Source organism: Jaculus jaculus, chromosome 5 (genome assembly GCF_020740685.1).
Source record: "Jaculus jaculus isolate mJacJac1 chromosome 5, mJacJac1.mat.Y.cur, whole genome shotgun sequence".
Taxonomy (NCBI): Eukaryota; Metazoa; Chordata; class Mammalia; order Rodentia; family Dipodidae; genus Jaculus; species Jaculus jaculus.
In genome coordinates, this window is record NC_059106.1 from 163504823 (window position 1) to 163525171 (window position 20349).

General features: G+C 46.7%; 1 protein-coding gene across 1 annotated transcript; it reads left to right on the plus strand.

Moving 5' to 3' along the window:
- Nucleotides 1-3247: 3247 nt before the first annotated feature.
- On the plus strand, nucleotides 3248-18971 carry Get1 (guided entry of tail-anchored proteins factor 1). The gene is made up of 5 exons (XM_004654489.2): nucleotides 3248-3365; nucleotides 10948-11113; nucleotides 12792-12859; nucleotides 14840-14954; nucleotides 17333-18971. The coding sequence occupies exons 1-5, from the start codon at nucleotides 3264-3266 to the stop codon at nucleotides 17404-17406; spliced, it is 525 nt and encodes a 174-aa protein (XP_004654546.1). The 5' UTR covers nucleotides 3248-3263; the 3' UTR covers nucleotides 17407-18971.
- The last annotated feature ends 1378 nt before the right edge of the window (nucleotides 18972-20349 follow it).

Genomic DNA, 20349 nt, shown 5'->3' on the forward strand with positions numbered 1-20349 from the left:
AGGTAGTGTCCGGCACTGTGAGGCTATGGATATCCAGGCCATTTTGTGTCTGGAGGGAGCATGTTGTATGGAGTCCTGCCCTTCCTTTGGCTCTTACATTCTTTCCACCACCTCTTCCACATTAGACCCTAAGCCTTGGCAGGTATGATACAGATATTGCAGTACTGAGCACTGTGGTCATTTCTTTCCATCACCATGATACATTCTGAGTCGTCCCAAGGTCACTGCCATCTGAAAAGAGAAGATTCTCAACCAAAAGTGAGAGTAGCATTAATATAAGGGTGTGAACATTAACAAAAGTGCTTACTGGGTTTTTTTTTTTTGTTTTTGGTTTTTCGAGGTAGGGTCTCACTCTGGTCCAGGCTGACCTGGAATTAACTATGTAGTCTCAGGATGGCCTTGAACTCATGGCGATCCTCCTACCTCTGCCTCCCGAGTGCTGGGATTAAAGGCATGCACCACCATGCCCGGCTTACTGGGCATTTTGATAAGCATAGTATATACATTTGGCCAGACAACAGCAGACGTTACATCCCTAGGGCTCATGACTACCCCTATTTTAGGTTTTCAGTATCAAGGATGTATTCCCTTCCCATGGAGTGGGCCTCCAGTCCAATTAGAGGGCAGTTGGTTTCCCCCATAACAGATGTGCCACTATTGCACCCATTGGCTCATTTGGCCTGGCTGGCCAATTATAAGACTTGCAGTGTCCACTGATAAGTATCTTCACTGTTGATTTCTCTTTCTCCCATTGAACTGCATACAGAATGGATTCTTCCAGCTTTCTGTCAGCTGGTCCACATGGAGGAGGTTATCAGCTCAGTTCCAGCAGGATTTCTCAGTGGCCTTGCAGCCCAAGTATATGGAGTCTTCAGCAATAGAGTCTTACGTATATTCCTGGTGGGAAACCAAGGGCCTCGGCAATGGCCTATAATGTTTTGGGGTCATCAGGGATCTCCCTAGCCAACAACTCACAGGAAGGTTTCACATCCCTGGCACTGAAAATTTTCTAGCAACAATCTATGTCTCCTGAGTGTTCCATTGTCCAAAAAAGTGGGATTACATATGTTTTATTTATATCCTCTTAGATTTTTTTTTTATTTTTTTTGTTTTATGTTTATTTATTTATTTGAAAGTGACAGACAGAGAAAGAGGCAGAGAGAGAGAGAGAGAGAGAGAGAGAGAGAGAGAGAGAGAGAGAGAGAGAGGGAGAGAATGGGCACGCCAGGGCTTCTAGCCACTGAAATCGAACTCCAGACACATGTGCCCCCTTGTACATATGGCTAACATGGGTCCTGGGGAATGGAGCCTCAAACCCTGGTACTTAGGCTTCACCGGCAAGTGCTTAACCGCTAAGCCATCTCTCTAGCCCATATATCCTTAGATTTTGATTAGCTGTACCTGCACCTTTCCTTTACTCAATTTCTTCCCCAGATCTCATTTTGGGCCTTTTCACCCCATTAATCTATTCTTCTACTTACATGTATACAATACCATCCTATTAAGTACCCTCCTCCCTTCCTTTCTCTTTTCTAGCTTACTGACCTCTGCTACTGAGTCTTTTCCTTCTCACACCAAAGCCCAGTCATCTGTAGCTAGGATCCAGATATGCAACGCTTGGCTTTCTGGGCCTGGGTTACCTCACTGAGTATAATCCTTTCCAGATCCATCCATTTTCCTGCAAATTTCATAACTTCATTTTTCTTTGCCGCTGAGTAGAACTCCATTGTATAAATGTGCCATATCTTCGTTATCCCATGGGACAGGCAGGGTCTCACTCTGGCCCAGGCTGACCTGGAATTAACTATGTAGTCTCAGGGTGGCCTCGAATTCTTGGTGATCTTCCTACCTCTGCCCCCTGAGTACTGGAATTAAAGGCATGTACCACCACGCCCGGCTTTGAATAAACTTAGAAAGGTTTAAGATAAGTTACTTTTTTTTTCTGAGGTAGGGTCTTGCTCTACCCTAGGCTGACCTGGAATTCACAGTATCAGGGTGGCCTCAAACTCATGGCAATCCTCCTACCTCTGCCTCCCAAGTGCTGGGATTAAAGGCGAGTGCCACCATGTCCGGCTGATTTACTATTTTTTAATTTATATGAGTACTCACTTATAAGTTATCATTACCATATCAGTAATATAGAGTATATACATTATATATATGTACATACATACATGTATATTCCTAATCACAAGGACCAAATAAATTTTATAGCTTTGCTGGGTGTGGTGGTGTACATCTTCAATCCCAGCACTCAGGAGGCAGAGGTAGGAGGATCGCTGTGAGGTCAGCCTGGGCTAGAGTGAGACCCTATCTTGAAAAAAAGAAAAGAAAAATGTTGTAAGTCTAAAATTAAATTATCTTCATAACGTTAAAGTAATCCTCAAAACAGGGTGGGGCAGGGCAGGATAACATCTTGGCATTGTTAATGGTTAGCCCAGACTAGCTTCAAAGTCAGTAACAGTCCTACCTTAGCCTTGGGAATGCTGGAATTAGAGGCGTGGGCCATCACACCCTGTTTAGGTATACAATTTTATACCTCGCTTAAACTTACTTGTTTTTGAAATGTAAACAAGACGTTTTATATGTAACTACCTAGGAAACATTTCCCTTTCAGTTACCTGTCAAATAAAATAGCTTTGTATTTATGCAGAGGGTTATTCTAAATAAAGTTAGGGCTGGACAGATGGCTCAGCCGTTAAGGCGATTGCCTGCAAAGCCTAATGACCTGGATTCGATTCCCCGGTACCCACATAAAGCCAGATACACAAAGTGGCACACGCATTTGAAGTTCTTTTGCAGCGGCTGGAGGCCCTGGCATGCCCCAGTCTGTCTCTCTCTCTCTCTCTGCTTGCAAATAAATAAATACTTGAACAATAAATTTATTTAGGAGTGAAGGTGAATCACTAAGTAGTAGACACAAATGGTCTTCTAACACGACACAACGGAGCAGGCGGTTAGCCCCACCACAGGTTTGAAAACCCGTTCACCGTGGGGAGAGGGACGGGTACCACCGGGCTTACGGAAGCCGGGAAGGCGAAAGGGCGAGACTACGCGCCACAGTCTCCGCTTCTCCCAGAGCCGGACTCCGGCCCCGCGACCGGCCAGCGCGGCGCATGCGCAGACGAGTGAGCGTGCTCCGCGAGCCCCAGGGCCTCGGCGCGCAGGCGCGGGCGTCTCGCGGTCCCCTTGGAGCCGCCGTAGCGGTGCAGTGCGGTGCGGTGCGGTGCGGTGCGGTGCGGGCGCCGCGGGGAGCGCGCGGCATGAGCGCCGCCGAGGCCGACCGCTGGGCGTGGCTGCTGGTGCTCAGCTTCGTGTTCGGGTGCAACGTCCTCCGGATCCTCCTCCCGTCCTTCTCCTCCTTTGTAAGTGGCCCCTCGGGGCCGCGTCCGGTCTGTTCTCTAGTGCAGAATTTCTAACTTTTTTTTTTTTTTTTTTTAATAATATAGCCCCTAGTTTCTCGAAAGTTGCGAGGCTCTGCCTCCAAATCCCGTTGTTTTGCATTCTGGAGGCGTGGGGACACCTGGCTACGCTGGGCCGGGCGTTCACGTGGCCGGAGACTTCCGGTGCGGGCGGCGGGTCACCCTGCGGGCGCTCCCCGGACCCCGCCGCCCGCCTCGCTGGTTCCGTCGCGTCCGAGCTTCTGCGCGCGCGCGCACTCGGCGTCCCTGGTGATGAGCTGGGCTCTGCCTGATTGCCTTCCCGAGCCCCGCTGTCCCGGATCCTGCATGTGGGAAATGCCGTCCTCCACCCCCCCCCCGCCCCCAACACACACATCTTCCTTTCCCTCGCATAGCTACAGTCCTGCTCAGAATTTGCTAGTTACGGTATTAGCCACCCACGTCTTTGTTTTGTGATCCGTCTGGTTCTGCCATCCTGTCTGCGCATGAGTAGTGATTTGGTTGTAAATTGGAAGTGATGGAACGGGGGTGTGTGTGTACTCAGGGAGCCTGTAGGTCCCCAGGCCTAGCATCCTTTTTATGCCCACAGTGGAGCAAATGACTGGTTCAGGCCAAGAATTGAGGTTGGAGACAATTCTCCTTTTTTCTCTCCTAATATAAATCAGTCATGATGAAACATTAAGGCGTCTTTATGTTTTATTCTGCCAGCATTCATCGAGTGCCTGTTTTGTGCAAAACTCTGACCTAAGACCTTACCCGTCTGGTCCTGAAGTATAGAGGATTCCTTTTAGCCACTGTGTCCCGTTTAGAATCTTTCCTGGTGCCACTCGGTATTTAAGACAATTTCCTGCGTAGGCCTTTAGTATTGCATTGCTGAAAAGACTTTTTGAGGGGTGGTGTTGGGATCAAACTTGCTTATACCTGCTAGGCAAGTCTCTACTGTGAACTGAAGTTCCCAGAAAACGTTGCATCTGCCTCAAATAAGGCTGAATGGATGGGTAGAAATCCTGTAAAGATGGAATGTTGCAGGATTTGAGCGAAATTACTTTGGGCTGTCTTTAACCCACCTCTGGGTTTGTCCTAACATCCTGGTGACTTTCAGTTGATTAGGTGTGAGCCTTTTTGGGATGTAAGAACAGACCCCCCAGCTTCCACCAACCCCAGGGGCTAAGAATGTCATCAGATAGCATCTGAAGCCTGTTGTGGAGATTTTCCCAGCCCATGTACTGATGCTTCAGCCAGTGTATTTGGAAAGTGTCTCAGTTTATGACTGTCTTTTGTTATGTAACTGTAAGAACTTCATGAAACTGTTAACACGTTGGAACATAGAGTTTGGGGTAACCTAATTCTCTGTTCCGGGGCCATGGTTACTCATACTTGGCTCCAGAATAAACTACCTCCTATTTCTCTTTGAAGCAAGAGCTGTCTTTTGCATCGTCACTACTGAGCCATTGTACCTTCCAGTCCCATGAGACTTGGCCTTGGCCTCTGCTCTCCCGGCATGTGGATGAGTCCTTGTTCTCTTCCTGTCAGTCTCACATGCTCAGCTGGGTAGAAGCTCCCAAGCCCTGGAAGGGACCTTGTCCCACATATGGGAGAAAGGAATCTACAACAGAAAATCCAGAAGAATCTAACAGATATATTGGATACTCCCCATTCAGTATATTAGCATTAGGTTGTAAACTTCTTTTTTTTTTTTTGAGGTAAGGTTTCACTGTAGCTCAGGCTGACCTGGAATTCACTATGTAGTCTGAGGATGGGTTCAAATTCACAGCGATATTCCTACCTCTGTCTCTCGGGTGCTGGGATTAAAGGTGTGCGCCACCACGCCAGGCTGGTTGGTGCTTTTTTTGAAGTGTGTGCTGGCTGTTTGGTGAGGTCTCTGGGGCATGATCTGTGGGGCTGAGCCGCCTTCTTCCACTGCTGATGCTGCCTCTCCCGGATTCTGCAAGCTTGAAATAAACCCTTTCCTCCCATCAACTGCTTCTGCTTGGGTATTTGCCTAGCAATGAGAAGCTGACTGCAACAGATCTCTTATAGACATCCTCACGTCCTCACAGGTGTCTCCTTGTAATATATAAGCCAGTGAACACAAATGCTTCCCTGAGTTTTGTGAGCTGGCTTAGCAAATTAATAGACCCTAATCTGTAGTAGCTGGTCTATCAAATTCCAGAGCCTATAACCTGTGACTGATGCTTGAAGTGGGGGCTTGTCTGTGGAACTGAGTCCTTAACATGTGGGCTCCAGTGCTGTCTGCAGGTGGACAGCATCAGAAAGTGGGGAGGATGCCTCGCTGGTTCTAGCTGTTGAGTGGCTTGAAGAGAAATCTCACACACTGGGGGTCACAGAAGCACTTTGTGCTGTGAGTGGCTGGTAGGAGAGAGAAGCTGCCTGTTTTACTCCGCGCCTTCAACTGTGTCTCCTTGGAGACCTGCCTAGCCCTCTCATCTGTGTGCTTGTTCGGTCCGTGTTCTGGATGCTAACCCTTGCAGGCGTGGCTTTGTGGGTGTGCTCTCTAAGTCACCTCCATTCTCCTGAGAACGCTCACTGTGCTTTGTTTCATTGGCGCTAAGCAAACTGATCTCAGTGCTAAGGAGGCCGGTTTGGGGTTGGCCTCCTTCCTCAGTTGTTCACTTTCTCAGTGGCAGATGGAGTTAAGTGTGTGTGTGTGTGTGGGGGGGGGGGCTGGTTGGGGGAATTATGGCAGTGGCTGTAAATCCTGTAGTCATTTCAGTCTGACAGCAACTTTAAAATAAATAAATAAATAAATAAATAAATAAATATACATACATACATACATACATACATATATATATATATATTTATCTAGTTGGCAGAGAGAAAGAGGGAGGGAAGGAGGGGGGTAGAGAGAGAGAGAGAAAGAGAATGGGCACACTAGTGCCTCCAGCCACTGCAAACGAACTCCATATGCATGCACTCCAAATGCATGCGTCTCCTTATGCATCTGGCTTATGTGGGTCCTGGGGAATTGAACCTGGGTCCTTTGGCTTTGCAGGCAAACACCTTAAGCGCTAAGCCATTCCTCCAGCCCCTGACACCAATTTATTAACAACTTCCATGATTGTAACCAATATCTCATGGTAATGCTCTCCCTCCCCCTTTGAAACTCCATTCCCTATCATATCTCCTCCCCCTCTCAATCAGTCTCTCTTTTATTTTGATGTCATTGTCTTTTCCTCCTATTATGATGGTCTTGTGTAGGTAGCTGACACCAATTTTTTTATGACCTTTCTCCAGACTCCTGCTTTGTACCTCGTCCATTGTCACAGAGGATTGTTGCTGCAGTCACACATGCACGGGGCTTTGCCCTGCATGGATGGCTGTCATTTAGAGGGAAGAGTCCTGGACCTGTACCCACATCCTATGTAGCCTCTCTACCCTCAAATCACTTAGCGTAACCCCACTTCCCTTTGGCGCTATGTGACACTTGGAGTTGTTAGGCTCAGAAGATAGTACAGTCACCATAGCAGAGCACAGCTCCCATAATTCCTGTTCAGAACTTTGGTTACTGGCTTTTCAGTGAGGGTTTATAGAAGTTGTTGGGGCCAAAAATCTGCTCCCCACAATGGCTAGAGTCTGCCTCACCATGGCCACTGATTTGAGGGACAAAGTGAGTGGAAGGCCTCCATGTGTTAGAGTGACCCAGTCATTTCTACAGGACCTGCTGGAGCCTTGGCTGAAAAGCGTGTTGAAGGGCTGACAAGATGAATGCTTGCCCAGCAGGGCCCTTCCTTTTGGGATGTGTGTACAATAGGGAACCAGCATTCCAGGAGGAGAGTTGCTTCAGCCTGGACTTCCTCTGTCCCGTCCTGGCTGGATGCCCTGGCCCTGTCCACAGAGGCAGGCATCCTGTTCAGGGTAGAGCTCTGCAGGGGCCTTGGTTCCTTTGTGAGATGAGATGAAAGTCTGTCTCCAGCATTCAGGGACATGCTGGCTGGTGACTGGGCTTGAGCTGGCCATTGGCATGCTTCCTGGCAGACTCTCAGGAGAGAGGATCTAGGCTGTACATATCATGCCACCAGTTATTTTTCAGCTGTATCTGGCCCTTGCTGTCAGTGTAAGGGATGGTGGAGGGGTCCTCAGAGGTGAACCCAGGTTGTGGACAAGGAAGCCTTGCTTCAGTCTTTTCCTTCTGATTTCTCCCCTGCCTGAGTCATTCAGCCTTCTTTTCAGATTGCATGTCATTGCTCAGTCAGATTCCTATAAAACTGCTTAAAAAGAACCCACCATGCTAAGAGGGATGGACCTTTACTTAGGCACTTGAAAACAAGTGCTTTTTAAAAAATATTTCATTTATTTATTTGACAGAGGGAGAGGGGGAGAGGGAGGGCGGGAGGGAGGGAGGGAGGGAGGGAGGGAGGGAGGGAGGGAGGGAGGGAGGGAGAAAGGGCACGCCAGGGCCTCCAGCCACTGCAGACAAAGTCTAGATGCATGTACCGCCTTGTGCATCTGGCTAACATGAGTCCTGGGGAATCGAAACTGGGTCCTTTGGCTTTGCAGGCAAACACCATAACCGCTAAGCCATCCCTCCAGCCCAAAATCAAGTGCTTTTTTATTTTTATTTTTCATTTTGAGACAGAGTCCTATCACATGCTGGTCTGGAAGTTGCAGTGTAGCCCCAACTGGCTTTATGCTCTTGCTTCTCCTGCCTCAGCCTCTCTTAGCTCTGACATGACAGGCACCCATCAGGTCTGTTTTCTCTTCTTTTTTTTTCTTCTTCCCCAAGGTGGAGTCTCACTCTAGCCCAGGCTGACCTGGAACTCACTTTGTAGTCCCAGGCTGGCCTTGAACTCCTAGTTATCCTTCATCCTGCCTCTGCTGGGATTAAAGGCGTGCACTACCACATCTGGCCCTTGTTCTTTTTTTTTTCGAGGTAGGGTCTCACTTTAGCTCAGGCTGACCTGAAATTCTCTATGTAGTCTCAGGGTAGCCTCAAACTCATGGTGATCCTCCTACCTCTGCCTTCTGAGTGCTGGGATTAATGGCATGTACCACCATGCCTGGCTTTCTTGATTTAATTTTAAGCAGCATTTATACATTCCCGCTTTTTGTTTTTGTTTTTGTTTTTCTGAGGTAGGGTCTTGCTCTAGCCCAGGCTGACGCTGTAATTCACTGTGTAGTCTCAGGGTGGTCTTGAACTCTTGGTGATCCTCCTACCCCTGCCTCCCAAGTGCTGGGATTAAAGGTGTGCACCACCACGCTTGGCATCACTTTTCATCTCTTAAAAAAAAAAAAAAAAACTGGACTAGAGAAAATGGCTTAGTGGTTAAGGCATTTACCTGCAAAGCCTAAGAACCCAAGTTTGATTCCCTAGGATCCACGTAAGCCAGATGCACAAGGTGGTGCATGTATCTGGAATTTGCAGTGTCTAGAGGCACTGGCACACCCATTCTATCTATAATCTCTCCCTGCCTTTCTGTGCCTCTTTCTCTCTCAAATAAATTAATAAATAATTTAAAAAACTAAAATTTCAACACCAACATGCACACACAAAACTTATGCCTACAGTACAAAAACTAATTTTGTTTCCTGAACCATTTGAAAGTAAGTTGTCAGCCTGAGCCCCCTGAGCTCATTGTGCTTGGTGTATGAACCCCATGCTTGTCCGCATTACAGCCAGCCAAGTGCAGTGTAACAACACTGCAGTCCTGCAGGCCTGTCCAGGCTTCTGCTTTACCCAGTGGCCCAGCTAGGAATCTTTATGTGTCGTTTTCTTCAGTGTGGAGGGATTTCTAAATACTGGGCAGTGATTCGCAGGACATGTCTGTGTTTGGCATGGGCACCTCTCATTGTGTCTTATCCCCTGGCATAGCTCTTCCACTGCTGGAGGTTGTTGCCCTGGTCTGGCCCTGCCCTTATTTACTCTTTTTTAGGACCTCACAGTCCTGGGATCTAGACTTGTCTTTGACAGTGGGCGGCTGCCACCTGGTGGCCACGGTCACCTTGGGTTTTCTGACAGAGAAAGGCCTTGTTCCTTCTGGCATGATGAGCTAACATAGTTAACATAGTCACCCGGCCACGCAGGGACCTGCTTGGCTTGTCAGGCCCTGGAAGGGCACTTCTTTACAAACATTTGTGTCTGGATTTCTCCCTTAGTCTCTAGAAACCAGAGCGCTCACCTACCTCCTTACCTACCTTCCTTTCTCTTTCTTAAAATATATATTTTTTATTTATTAGAGAGAGAGAGAAAATGGGCGCGCCAGGGCCTCCAGCCACTGCAAACAAACTCTAGATGCTTGCTCCCCCCTTGTACATCTGGCTTATGTGGGTCCTGGAGAGTCAAACCAATATCCTTTGGATTTGCAGGCAAATGCCTTAACCGTTAAGCCATCTCTCCAGCCCTCTTCAGTACTTTTTCTTTCTTTCTTCCTTTTTTTTTAAATTTTTCCTTTTTGAGGTAGGGTCTTGTTCTAGCCCAAGCTGATGAAGAATTCACTCTGTAATGTCAGGGTGGCTTTGACTCCCAGTGATCCTCCTACCTGTGTCTCTGAGTGCTGGGGTTAGAGGTGTGCGTCATCATTCCCTGCTTAATTTTTAAAAATACATTTGAGAGAGAGAGAGAAAGAGAGAGAGAGGGAGGGAGGGGAGGGGAGGGAATATGAATGGGTGTGTCAGGGTGTCTAGCCACTGCAGATGAATTCCAGACAAATGTGCCACCTTGTGCATATGGCATTACATGGGTACTGGGAAATTGAACTCCAGTCCTTAAGCTTTGCAGGCAAGCAATCTTAACCCCTTAACCACTGAGCCATCTTTCCAGCTCCTTGACGTTGATTTCTGACTGAGAATGTTGTCTCCCCTGTGACGAGGCCTTTGTACCTAACCTTGCACCACTGTCACCAAGGCCACTAGTGCAGAGTACAGGTGTCTGCTTTGGAGTTTGAGACTGTGTTTGATGAGTTCCTGTTTCCTGACTCGCACTGCCGTTCTTTACCTTGCTCAGATTCTGACCTGGTGTCTGGCTACCTTGTCTTGGTGATCCTGTATCCTAGTGTTTGGCTGTGACACCCCCCCCCCCCCGCCATGGCAACTTACTAGGGTGTTCAGGAAAATGGCACAGAGCCTGGCCATTGCAGATCATGGGCAGCTTGAGAGACATAGCAGCAGGACGCTGGGAAAGGAAAGGCAACCCAGAGCTCAGACAGGAGACTTCCCAGAGCCTTGGAAAGCTGGGGCGAGCGCAGAGCACTTCACCTGGGAACTCAGAATGCTGGAGCAGCCTGTGATGTTTACGCGGCCGTCAGATTAAAGGGGTTTAGAAGGGGCTTAATGAGTTTGATTGGCAGGGTCAGGTTTCTACCTGCTTGCAACAGGGTACTTATGTAGGACATCTGGCAAGGCCCTGAACCACCTAAGTACCTGGACATGTTCAAAGTCCTGACTGGGGCTTGCGCCTGCAGCTGGCTGGATCACAGAGGGTCAGGGCACAGTGCTTCTCGGTGAGGGTGCACAGGCCCCTCTGCTGGGGGAGCTGAGGGAACCTACTCTCTGCATGTGGAAGAACTGACTCAGCTATCTCCCGCAGGTGTCCAGGGTGCTACAGAAGGATGCGGAACAGGAGTCGCAGATGCGGGCAGAGATCCAGGACATGAAGCAGGAGCTGTCCACCGTCAACATGATGGACGAGTTTGCCAGATATGCCAGGCTGGAAAGGAAGATCAACAAGATGACGGACAAGCTCAAAACTCACGGTGCTGCATCACTGTAGCCTGTGTCGTTAGGGCATCAGTGCAGGAGGCTTCATGTGCACGTGTAGCACAGGCTGTGCTTCTTAGAAGTCCTGCAGGTTCAGAGAGACTTCTGCGCTGTCTAGGAGAAACTTTGCAATAATTGTGACCTTACTTGCTGGCAAACCTTTCCTTTCTAGACCCAAAAACCTGAGAGACCCTCATAGGCTTTCTTCAGAGCTGACTTGTCTTCTGAGGTCTTAGGTTTCAAGGTCAGCACGTTGCTTAGAGAAGCCCAGGGAAATATCTCACAATAGCTTCTGCTCTTGAGAAGAACGTGAGCTGTGTCATTACATGATGAGACATCTGGACGCAGCTTCCATGGCGAGGGTGCTGCGTGCAGGGTGGCATGCACTGAGCTGTCTCTCCAGTCCTCTATTGTTAGTTTTGAGTTTTTTTTGTTTTTTTTTTAAGGTATGGTCTTACTCTAGTCCAGGCTTACCTGGAATTCACTATGTAGTCTCATGGTGACCGCGAATTTAGAACAGTCCTAATTCTGCCTCCCAAGTGCATACTCCCAAGAGTATGCCACCACACCTGGCCTGAGTTCTTTTTAAAAGTATTTTTATTTGTGGGATTGGGGATTTAACTCACTGGATGAGTGCATGTCCGGGTCTCCTGCTGCTGCAAACAAACTCAAGATGCATGCAGCACTTTATGTGGTCTGACTTTATGTGGCTAGTGGGAATTTAACCTGAACCATTAGGCTTGGCAGCCAAGCACCTTTTAACTGCTGAGCCATCTCTTCAGCCCCCTAATTATTTTTTAAGTTAGCAAAGTAATGCCTGCCTTTCTTTCTTTTGGGGGATAGTGAAGGGTTGTGCCAGGGCCTCCAGCTCTGCTTACAAATTCCAGATGCATGCTCCACCTTGTGTATCTGGCTTACGAGGGTCCTGGGGAATCAAATCTGGGTTCTTTGGCTTTGCAGGCAAGCACCTTAACCACTAAGCCATCTCTCTAGCCCCAAAGTAGTGTTTTTCATGTCATTTTCATACATGTGTGTGATTTTATGCTGTTGCAGTAGCCTTCATGTTGCTGGGATAAATCTGACCAAAAGTAGCTGGTGGGAGTAAAGTTAGTTATTTGGCTTGCAACCTCGAAGGCAGGCTGCATCATGGCAGGGACATGGCATGAATGGAGGCTGGACGTCACCTCTGCCACAGCACGTGGACAGCAGCATCTAAAGACAAGGGGGAGCTGCTGCAACACCCTAAGCCGCCCCCAAAACATCTTCATCTTTCAAATTGCCATCTGGGAACTGAGCATCATGAGTTTATGGGGAACACCTGATTCAAACCACCACAGATTCTATTCTGTTTTATTTTAATTTCAATTTATTTATTTGAGAGGGAGAGAAAGAGGCAGATAGAATGTTTATGTTAGCCATTGCAAGCGAACTCCAGATGCATGTGCCACCATGTGCATCTGGCGTACATGGGTACTAGGGAATCAAACCTGGGTCCTTAGGTTTTGCAGGCAAGCACCCTAACTGCTAAGCCATCTCTCCAGCCCCTATTCTATTTTATATACGGAGTGTTTCATTTATAATGAAAAAATGTTGTATAAAGGAACATAACATTTCTGTGTATTTAGGTACTGTCTCAGTTTTTCAAGATTGACATGTTTCTGTTTTTCTTTTCAGTGAAAACTCGAACAGCTCAGTTGGCCAAGATAAAATGGGTTATAAGTGTTGCTTTTTACATATTGCAAGTAAGTGTTCTGTGGCATCACCTGGGGCCGTTCCAGTTGGTAATGGACTAGCCTTTAGAAGCCAGGGCCTCTTCCACTTCAAGCTGGTCTGTCATCCTTCCAGTGTGTGACTCAGACAGCTGTGAATCTCCAAGTTAGACTGGAAGGAAACCTTTGGTGGTGTTTTGTTTTGTTTTGTGTTTTGAGGTAGGGTCTCACTCTAGCTCAGGCTGACCTGGAATTCACTATGTAGTCTCAGGGTGGCCTCAAACTCATGGCGATCCTCCTATCTCTACCTCCCAAAGTGCTAGGATTAAAGGCGTGCACCACCATGCCTGGCTTTCTTTCTTTCTTTTTTTTTTTTTGGTGTTTTTTTTGAGCCCAAGGCTGACCTGGAATTCACTATGTTTTCTCATGGTGATACTTTCACCTCTGCCTCCTGAGTGCTGGGATTAAAGGCATTTGCCACTATGCAGGGAGAGGGAGAGGGACGGAGGGAGGGGGAAGGGAAGGAAGCAGGGAGGAGGGAGGAGGGAGACCGATAGAATGGGCACACCAGGGCCTCCAGCTGCTGCAAACAAATCCCAGATGTATGTGCTACTTTGTGCAACTGGCTTTATATGGTTACTGAGGAATTGAATCCAGGTTGTTAAGGCTGTTAGTCTTTGCAGGCAAGCGCCTTCACTGCTGAGCCATCTCTCCAACCCCCCCCATTTTAAAAAATTATTTATTTACTAAAAAAGTTATTTATTTGCTTAATTATTTGAAAGAGAGAAAGAAAGAGGCAGGCAGAGAATGAGTATGGATGTGCCAGGGCCTCCTGCCATTACAAATGAACTCCAGATGCATGTACTACCTTGTGCATACTAGGAATCAAACCCAGACTGTCAGGCTTTGTAAGCAAGCACCTTTAACATCTTAGCCGTCTCTCCTTAACATGATTTGGTTTTTAATTAATTTATTTGAGAAGCCCCAGTAGCCTAGTGGATAAGGCATTGACCTCCTTATTAATTTATTTGAAAGAAAGAAAGAGGAGACAGGCTTGAAGGACCTTTAAGCGACTTAGTCTGAGGCATTGACATTTGCTACAGGATAGATTTCACAGAGGCAAGGGACTGGGTCAGGTGCCTGCTGTTTGGGCTGCTTGCTTGAGTGGTGTGTTCTAGGCCCTACAGGGCCTGGAAGCTGGAAGGATTGCCTAACATGGAACTTAGAGAGAGGGGGCCCTCTCTGCACAGTTCACTATTGTGTGTATGGGAGGAGTAACTCATCCTTGGGGATTTTAGAGTCATGTTTGCTTTTGTTACTAATATTTTTAGCATGTAGTTCAGTTATTCAAAGGAGATAGATGGTGAGAAAAGAATCCTATTATCTTTTTTTTTCCCAAGGTAGGGTTTTGCTCTAGCCCATGCTGACCTGGAATTCACTCTAGTTTCAGGGTGGCCTCAAATTCATCGCATTCCAACTATCTCAGCCTCCCAAGTGCTGGGATTGATGGCATGCCACCATGCCCAATATGAATCCTATTATAGAAAGACTTGGTTTATTGCTGCTAATTTATTTATTTACTTATTTGTGTGTGTGTGTTTTTTTTTTTTGAGGTAGGGTCTTGTTCTAGCCCCCCCCTTTGTTTTTTTGAGGTAGGGTCTCACTCTATTCCAGGCTGACTTGCAGCACACTGTATAGTCTCAGGGTGGTCTCGAACTCATGGCGATCTTCCTACCTCTGCCTCTGCCTCCGCCTCTCAGCTACAATTGCTGCTAATTTCAATACTATATATATAGAACTCAGATTAAAGCTATCAAAAGCCAGTTCCCATAAGGAGCTCACCACTTGTCAACAGTATGTTTCAGATATCCATGTGAGCTAATCTTCAGTTAGACATTCTATGTCAAGTTCAGCACAGGACGTTAAGGGTTTTATATGCTGCTGTCTTTGTTCCTTTTCTGTGGTGATTGTGTGACTAACATGCAGCTTTCACTCACACAAGTGTTTTTCCAGGCAGCCTTAATGATCTCGCTCATTTGGAAGTACTATTCCGTCCCTGTGGCCGTTGTGCCAAGTAAGTGGATTACCCCGTTAGACCGCCTGCTGGCTTTTCCTACCAGAGTAACAGGTGAGCATTCTCTGGAGACACAGAGCCTGTGGAGGGGCTTCTGTAGAGGTGTTTGATGGTCCAACCTCACAATCCACCACTAGCTGCGCTTTGTGCCTCAGTGTTACCCGAGGTGTAGAGAAGCCACCCAACCTGTCCCAGGTCACCGGACTGCTCAGGTGGAGAGCTGCGGTCCACAGGTTCTGCTTCACTGACAGCACCGTGTTTAAGTGAGCAATTCCTGCATCCTTTCTTTTCCCGTTCTGCTGTTGCCCACTCTTCATTATGTACTCCTGTTAGCTCTTTTATTTCTGAAATATATTCTCTAATTTATTTATTAGAGAGAGAAGGAGAGAAAGAGGTAGAGAGTGAATGATAGAGAGAATGGGCACACCAGGGCCTTTAGCCATGGCAAATGAACTCCAGATGCATGTGCCCCTTGTGCATCTGGCTTATGTGGGTTCTGAGGAATTGAACTGGGGTCCTTTGGCTTTGCAGGCAAATGCTTTAACTGCTAAGCCATCTTCTCCAGCCCAGGAACCACTTTTAAAAACCACATTAGTTGGGCTGGAGTGATGGCTTAGTGGTTAAGGCACTTGCCTGCAAAGTCTAAGGACCCAGGTTCAATTCCCCAGTACCCAAGTAAGCCAGATGTACAAGGTGGCACATACATCTGGAGATTGTTTGCAGTGGCTAGAAGCCCTGGTGTGCCCCATTCTCTCTCTATCTGCCACTTTCTCTCTCTTAAATAAATAAAAAATATTTTTTAAAAAGCACATTAGTTATAGGTAAACCCTCTAAATGTGAAATACATTTTTCCAGTCTTTTAAAAATTATGAATTACTGGTTCTTATTTAGGGAGAAGTCATAATTTGTGAGGTTTATTTAGGCAAACTTGGTGTCTAGGAAAAAGCTGTGGCAGTTCCCCACACATGTGGGACATAGAAGCTCCTTCAGATAACAGACCTGAAATGATTACGAAATAGTGAAAGACTCAGAGGTCAGAGATTACTCTTCCTCATCGTCAAAGTGAGATTGTACTTACTCCTAAAGCACAATGTAAATAGAAGGAAAGCAGGAAGAAAAATAGCCAAGCCAAGGTAGATGCCCTTGCCCTTCTCAGCCAGGCTGGTCCCATAGGAACATACCCATGTGGATCTTCAGGCCAGCTCATGGGGCCTTTTATTGGGGGGGGGGGCGTCTTTTTTTTTTTTTTTTTTTCAAGATAGGGTCTTATTTTAGCCCAGGCTGACCTTGAATTCACTCTGTATTCTCAGGGTGGCTTCAAACTCACAGCGATCCTCCTACTTCTGTCTCCTGAGTGCTGGGATTAAACGCATGTGCCACCATGCCCGTTGGGGGGTTCTCTTTTTTAAAACTTTATTTGGGCTGGAGAGATGGCTTAATGGTTAAGGCATTTGCCTGCAAAGCCAAAGGACCCAGTTTCAATTCCCCAGCTCCCATGTAAGCCAGATGCACAAGGTGGTGCAAGCATCTGGAGTTCGTTTGCAGTGGCTGTATGCCCTGGCGTGCCCATTTTTCTCTCCCCTTCTCTCTACCTCTCTCTCAAATAAATACATACATACATAAAATTTTTTAAAAAATTATTTATTTGCAAGCAGAGAGATATAGATGAGACAGAGAGAATGGGCGTGCTAGGGCCTCTAGCCATTGCAAATGAACTCCAGATGCATGTGCCACTGTGTGCTTCTGGCTTTATATGGGTACTGGGGAATCAAACTTGGGTCATTAGTGCCTTAACCACTGAGCAATCTCTCCAGCCTTCTTTGTTTTTTTGAGGTAGGGTATTGCTCTAGCCCAGGCTGATCTGGAATTCCCCATGTAGTCTCAGGCTAGCCTTGAACTCACAGCGATCCTCCTACCTCTGCCTTCCAAGTGCTGGGATTAAAAACATGCGCTAAACCTGGCTTTTTTACATTATTTATTTATTTATTTATTTGAGAGAGAGTGGGAGAGAGAGGCAGAGAGACAGAAAGATAATGGGCATGCCAGGGCCTCCAGCTATTGCAAAGGATCTTCAGATGCATGCGCCACCATGTGCATCTGGCTTTATGTGGGTCCTGGGGAATCAAACCTCAATCCTTTGGCTTTGCAGGCAAGTGCCTTAACCGCTGAACCATTTCTCCAGCCCCTGTTTATAGTATTTTGTGAAAGGAAAAAGAAGCAGTGGTCCATGGTGTTCTTACAATCTGTTACAGAGTCATACCTCTGCCATGAAAGACCAGTGTCCATTGTTCAGACGATCCTGCGTAGGAAACAGTAACTGGCCTGTAGAAAGTCTGGCGTCAGCACTCAGACTTGAAATCTTCCCTCGTGTCAGTAAAAGGCAGCAGGCAGCACTGTTGGCGGCTCTCTTACACTGAATTGCTTTCTTGCAGGTGGCGTTGGCATTACCTGTTGGATTCTTGTCTGTAACAAAGTGGTGGCCCTTCTTCTCCACCCTTTCAGCTGAAGGGACGTGAATACTTGGGTTAGCTTTAAAAACCAGACACAGAAGTACACAGGTTTTCTTTGGTTGTTGAATATGTTTGTTTTGGACTTTATATGAGATTCTTGTAAGAATCATGATTTTCAATACTCGCTGTTGAGCCACAAGGGTCCGTTTATGACGTGTGTGTACAACCAACCTGGTTCCAGATGTGTAAGAAGAGTGGACCACTATGTATCGTCTAGTTGCTGGTACTTGTAACTTGTGCTTTCAGCATATTTTGGTCCTGTGATGAGCTGGAATGTCAGAACTTTCCAATATTTGTGCTTAAAAAACAGTGCTGCTGTAAGTCCATTGTAGAAAGTAACTTAACTTGAATCCCACTACTGAATTTGAATCTTTGCCTTTAATCTTGGGCAGCCAGACACTGCTTGTGCTTTTCCCTTCTGTGACCTCACTTGTTGGACAGGCTTTTGTGCCTCATGTATGAAGTATGTTAAAACAGTACTACTTATTGGAACCTCTTAATTTTTTGTTACAGTATTTTATAAATGTATCCATGAGACCATAATACACTGTTTTATGCTTGAATTGTTTTTTTTTAAGACACTTCAAATGACATGTATTTTTAAAACATTTAGTATTTATGTTCTATAGGATGAAATAAAGTTAAAACAGTGAAGTAGGGGCTGATTGTGTTAATCCGAAGGGACATCTGTTTGACCTATCAAGTATAGTTCTGAAGCGCTTCTTCTAGTGAAAGTGTCATAATGCTTCCGAGGCCGTCATCCTTCCAGCCCCATCTGCTGTGGGCAGTCCTCACTGACAGGTGGCTGGGGGCTTTGGCTCTTAGCTCCAGGGAACCACAGCCCAGAAAAGCCACATATTATTCTAGCACTAGGGTTAGAAAGATCATATCTATATTCTCGTGTTTCCTAGTGATCTAATGAATAGCTAGTTAGTGACTAATTAGTAATTATTTTGACTAATTGTACTGTGAAAAGGCCGTTTCTTTGGCATTTTGGTTTATTGAAGACCCCAAATCCACCAGAGCAGGCTTGAGCTCCAACCTGACTTAGCCAGCGCCAAGGTTACAGTAGTGTATGTGTTTGTTAATGTTGGTGCATGTGCTTTTAAGACTTTTTAAAATGTGTGTCACATAGCATTGGAGGACCTGGATGCCAGCTTCTGGCATCCTCCCCTGCAGGAGACATTGTGGATGAGAAGCCCGCCTGAGGACTTCGGAGCTGGCCCAGTGGAGCTGCAGAATCTCTGGTTTCCTCCATAGCCTTCAGCTCTCAGAGAACTTGCTCCGCGTTCCTTTTTTAGTTTGCTGCAGGCTGGAGTGGCATGTTGTCCCTGGGCTCCACTTGAATCCCCAGTGAGAATAGCATATCCCTGCGCAGACCCTTCTGTCTTAGGTGTGTGCTTTCAGACCTCTGCAGGAAAGGAAAGGACAGACCTTGCTGAGGCTGGAGCGCAGAGTCCACATGCATAAGATTGAGAAGGTGTGACATACCCTTCGGGCTTCTCCTCACTGTATACCCCGAAAAACCAGAAATAAAATAAATTAAAAAGGGGGGATAGTAGAAAGTGAGTTTCTGAGCCTGTTCTTGTTAGAGTCTCCCAAAGTTTTCACTGTTCACCAGTTTCTTGGGTCCTCCCAAGAGAGGCCATGTGCACTGTGGTGGCGCACGCCTTTAATTCCAGTGTTTGGGAGGCAGAGGTAGGAGGATCGCCGTGAATTCGAGGCCACCCTGAGACTCCAGGTCAGCCTGGGGCTAGAGTGAGACCCTACCTTGAAACCCCCCCCCCAAAAAAAAAATAAATAAATAAAGCCAGCTTTCTCATTTCTTTCTTTTCCAGTCTAACTTTGGAGAGCACAAAAGCTCCACTTGCTGTGATTCCACGGGACTGGAGTTGCCAGGGCTCACCTCGGTGCTTCTGTTTTCCACATATGGTGTATATCATGCTATAGCTAATAAAAGTTGTTTTGTTTTTGTTTTTGTTTTTTTGAGGTAGGGTCTCATTCTAGCTCAGGCTGACCTGGAATTCACTGTGTAGACTCAGATTGGCCTCGAACTCACAGTGATCCTCCTACCTCTGCCTCGCGAGTGCTGGGATTAAAGGCATGTAGTAAAAGTTAAATTTCTGTAGGGCTGGAGAGATGGCTCAGCAATCAGGTGGTTGCTTGCAAAGCCTATTGACATGAGTTTGATTCCCCAATACCCACATAAAGCCAGAGGCACAAAGTGGGACATGTATCTGGAGTTTATTTGCAGCAGCTAGAGGCCCTGGTGTGCCCAAATATTTTCTTTCTCACTCGCTTTTTCTCCTTGAAGATTAATAAAAATTAAAAAGATACTTTATATATACTTGAAAAAGTAGATGTTTATGACAGTGCATTGAAAAATGTCTTATAGGACTCAAAAGATGGCTTAGCTGGTAAAGCATTTGCCTGTGACATCTAAGGACCCACGTTCAACTCTGCAGATTCCCACATGAGCCTGACACACAAGATGATGCAAACCTGCAAGGCCACATATGCACACAAGGTGGTGTACGTGTCTGGGGTTCAAGTGCAGTGGCTACAGGTCCTAACATGCCAATTCTTGCTCTCATAAAAAAAAAAAAATTCATAGCCAGGTGTGGTGGCACACACCTTTATTTCAGTATTTGGGAGGCAGAGATAGGAAGGTTGCTGTGAATTGAGACCAGCCTATGATTACGCAGTGAGTTCCAGATCAGCCTGGGCCATAGTGAGACCCTACCTTGAAAAACAAATGTGTCATAGCTGTCTGTGAGAACAGGCATCTGGTTTAAATTGCATCCAAAGTGCTCTCCATAGCGGCTCGTCACGCATGTAAGATCCCAGTGGGGAGCCTGTGCATGCAGTCGTGACCACCTTTGTACGGGCTCCTATACCAGTGCTGCCATCACACGGGGCAGGATGTGTGGCACCTGCTG

Bases quoted from the DNA above. Each gene is read 5' to 3' on its own strand.
- Get1 (XM_004654489.2), top strand. From the start codon at position 3,264: ATGAGCGCCGCCGAGGCCGACCGCTGGGCGTGGCTGCTGGTGCTCAGC. The intron at 3,366-10,947 runs GTAAGTGGCCCC...TATCTCCCGCAG, and splicing joins TCCCGTCCTTCTCCTCCTTT to GTGTCCAGGGTGCTACAGAA. The intron at 14,955-17,332 runs GTGAGCATTCTC...GCTTTCTTGCAG, and splicing joins TTTTCCTACCAGAGTAACAG to GTGGCGTTGGCATTACCTGT.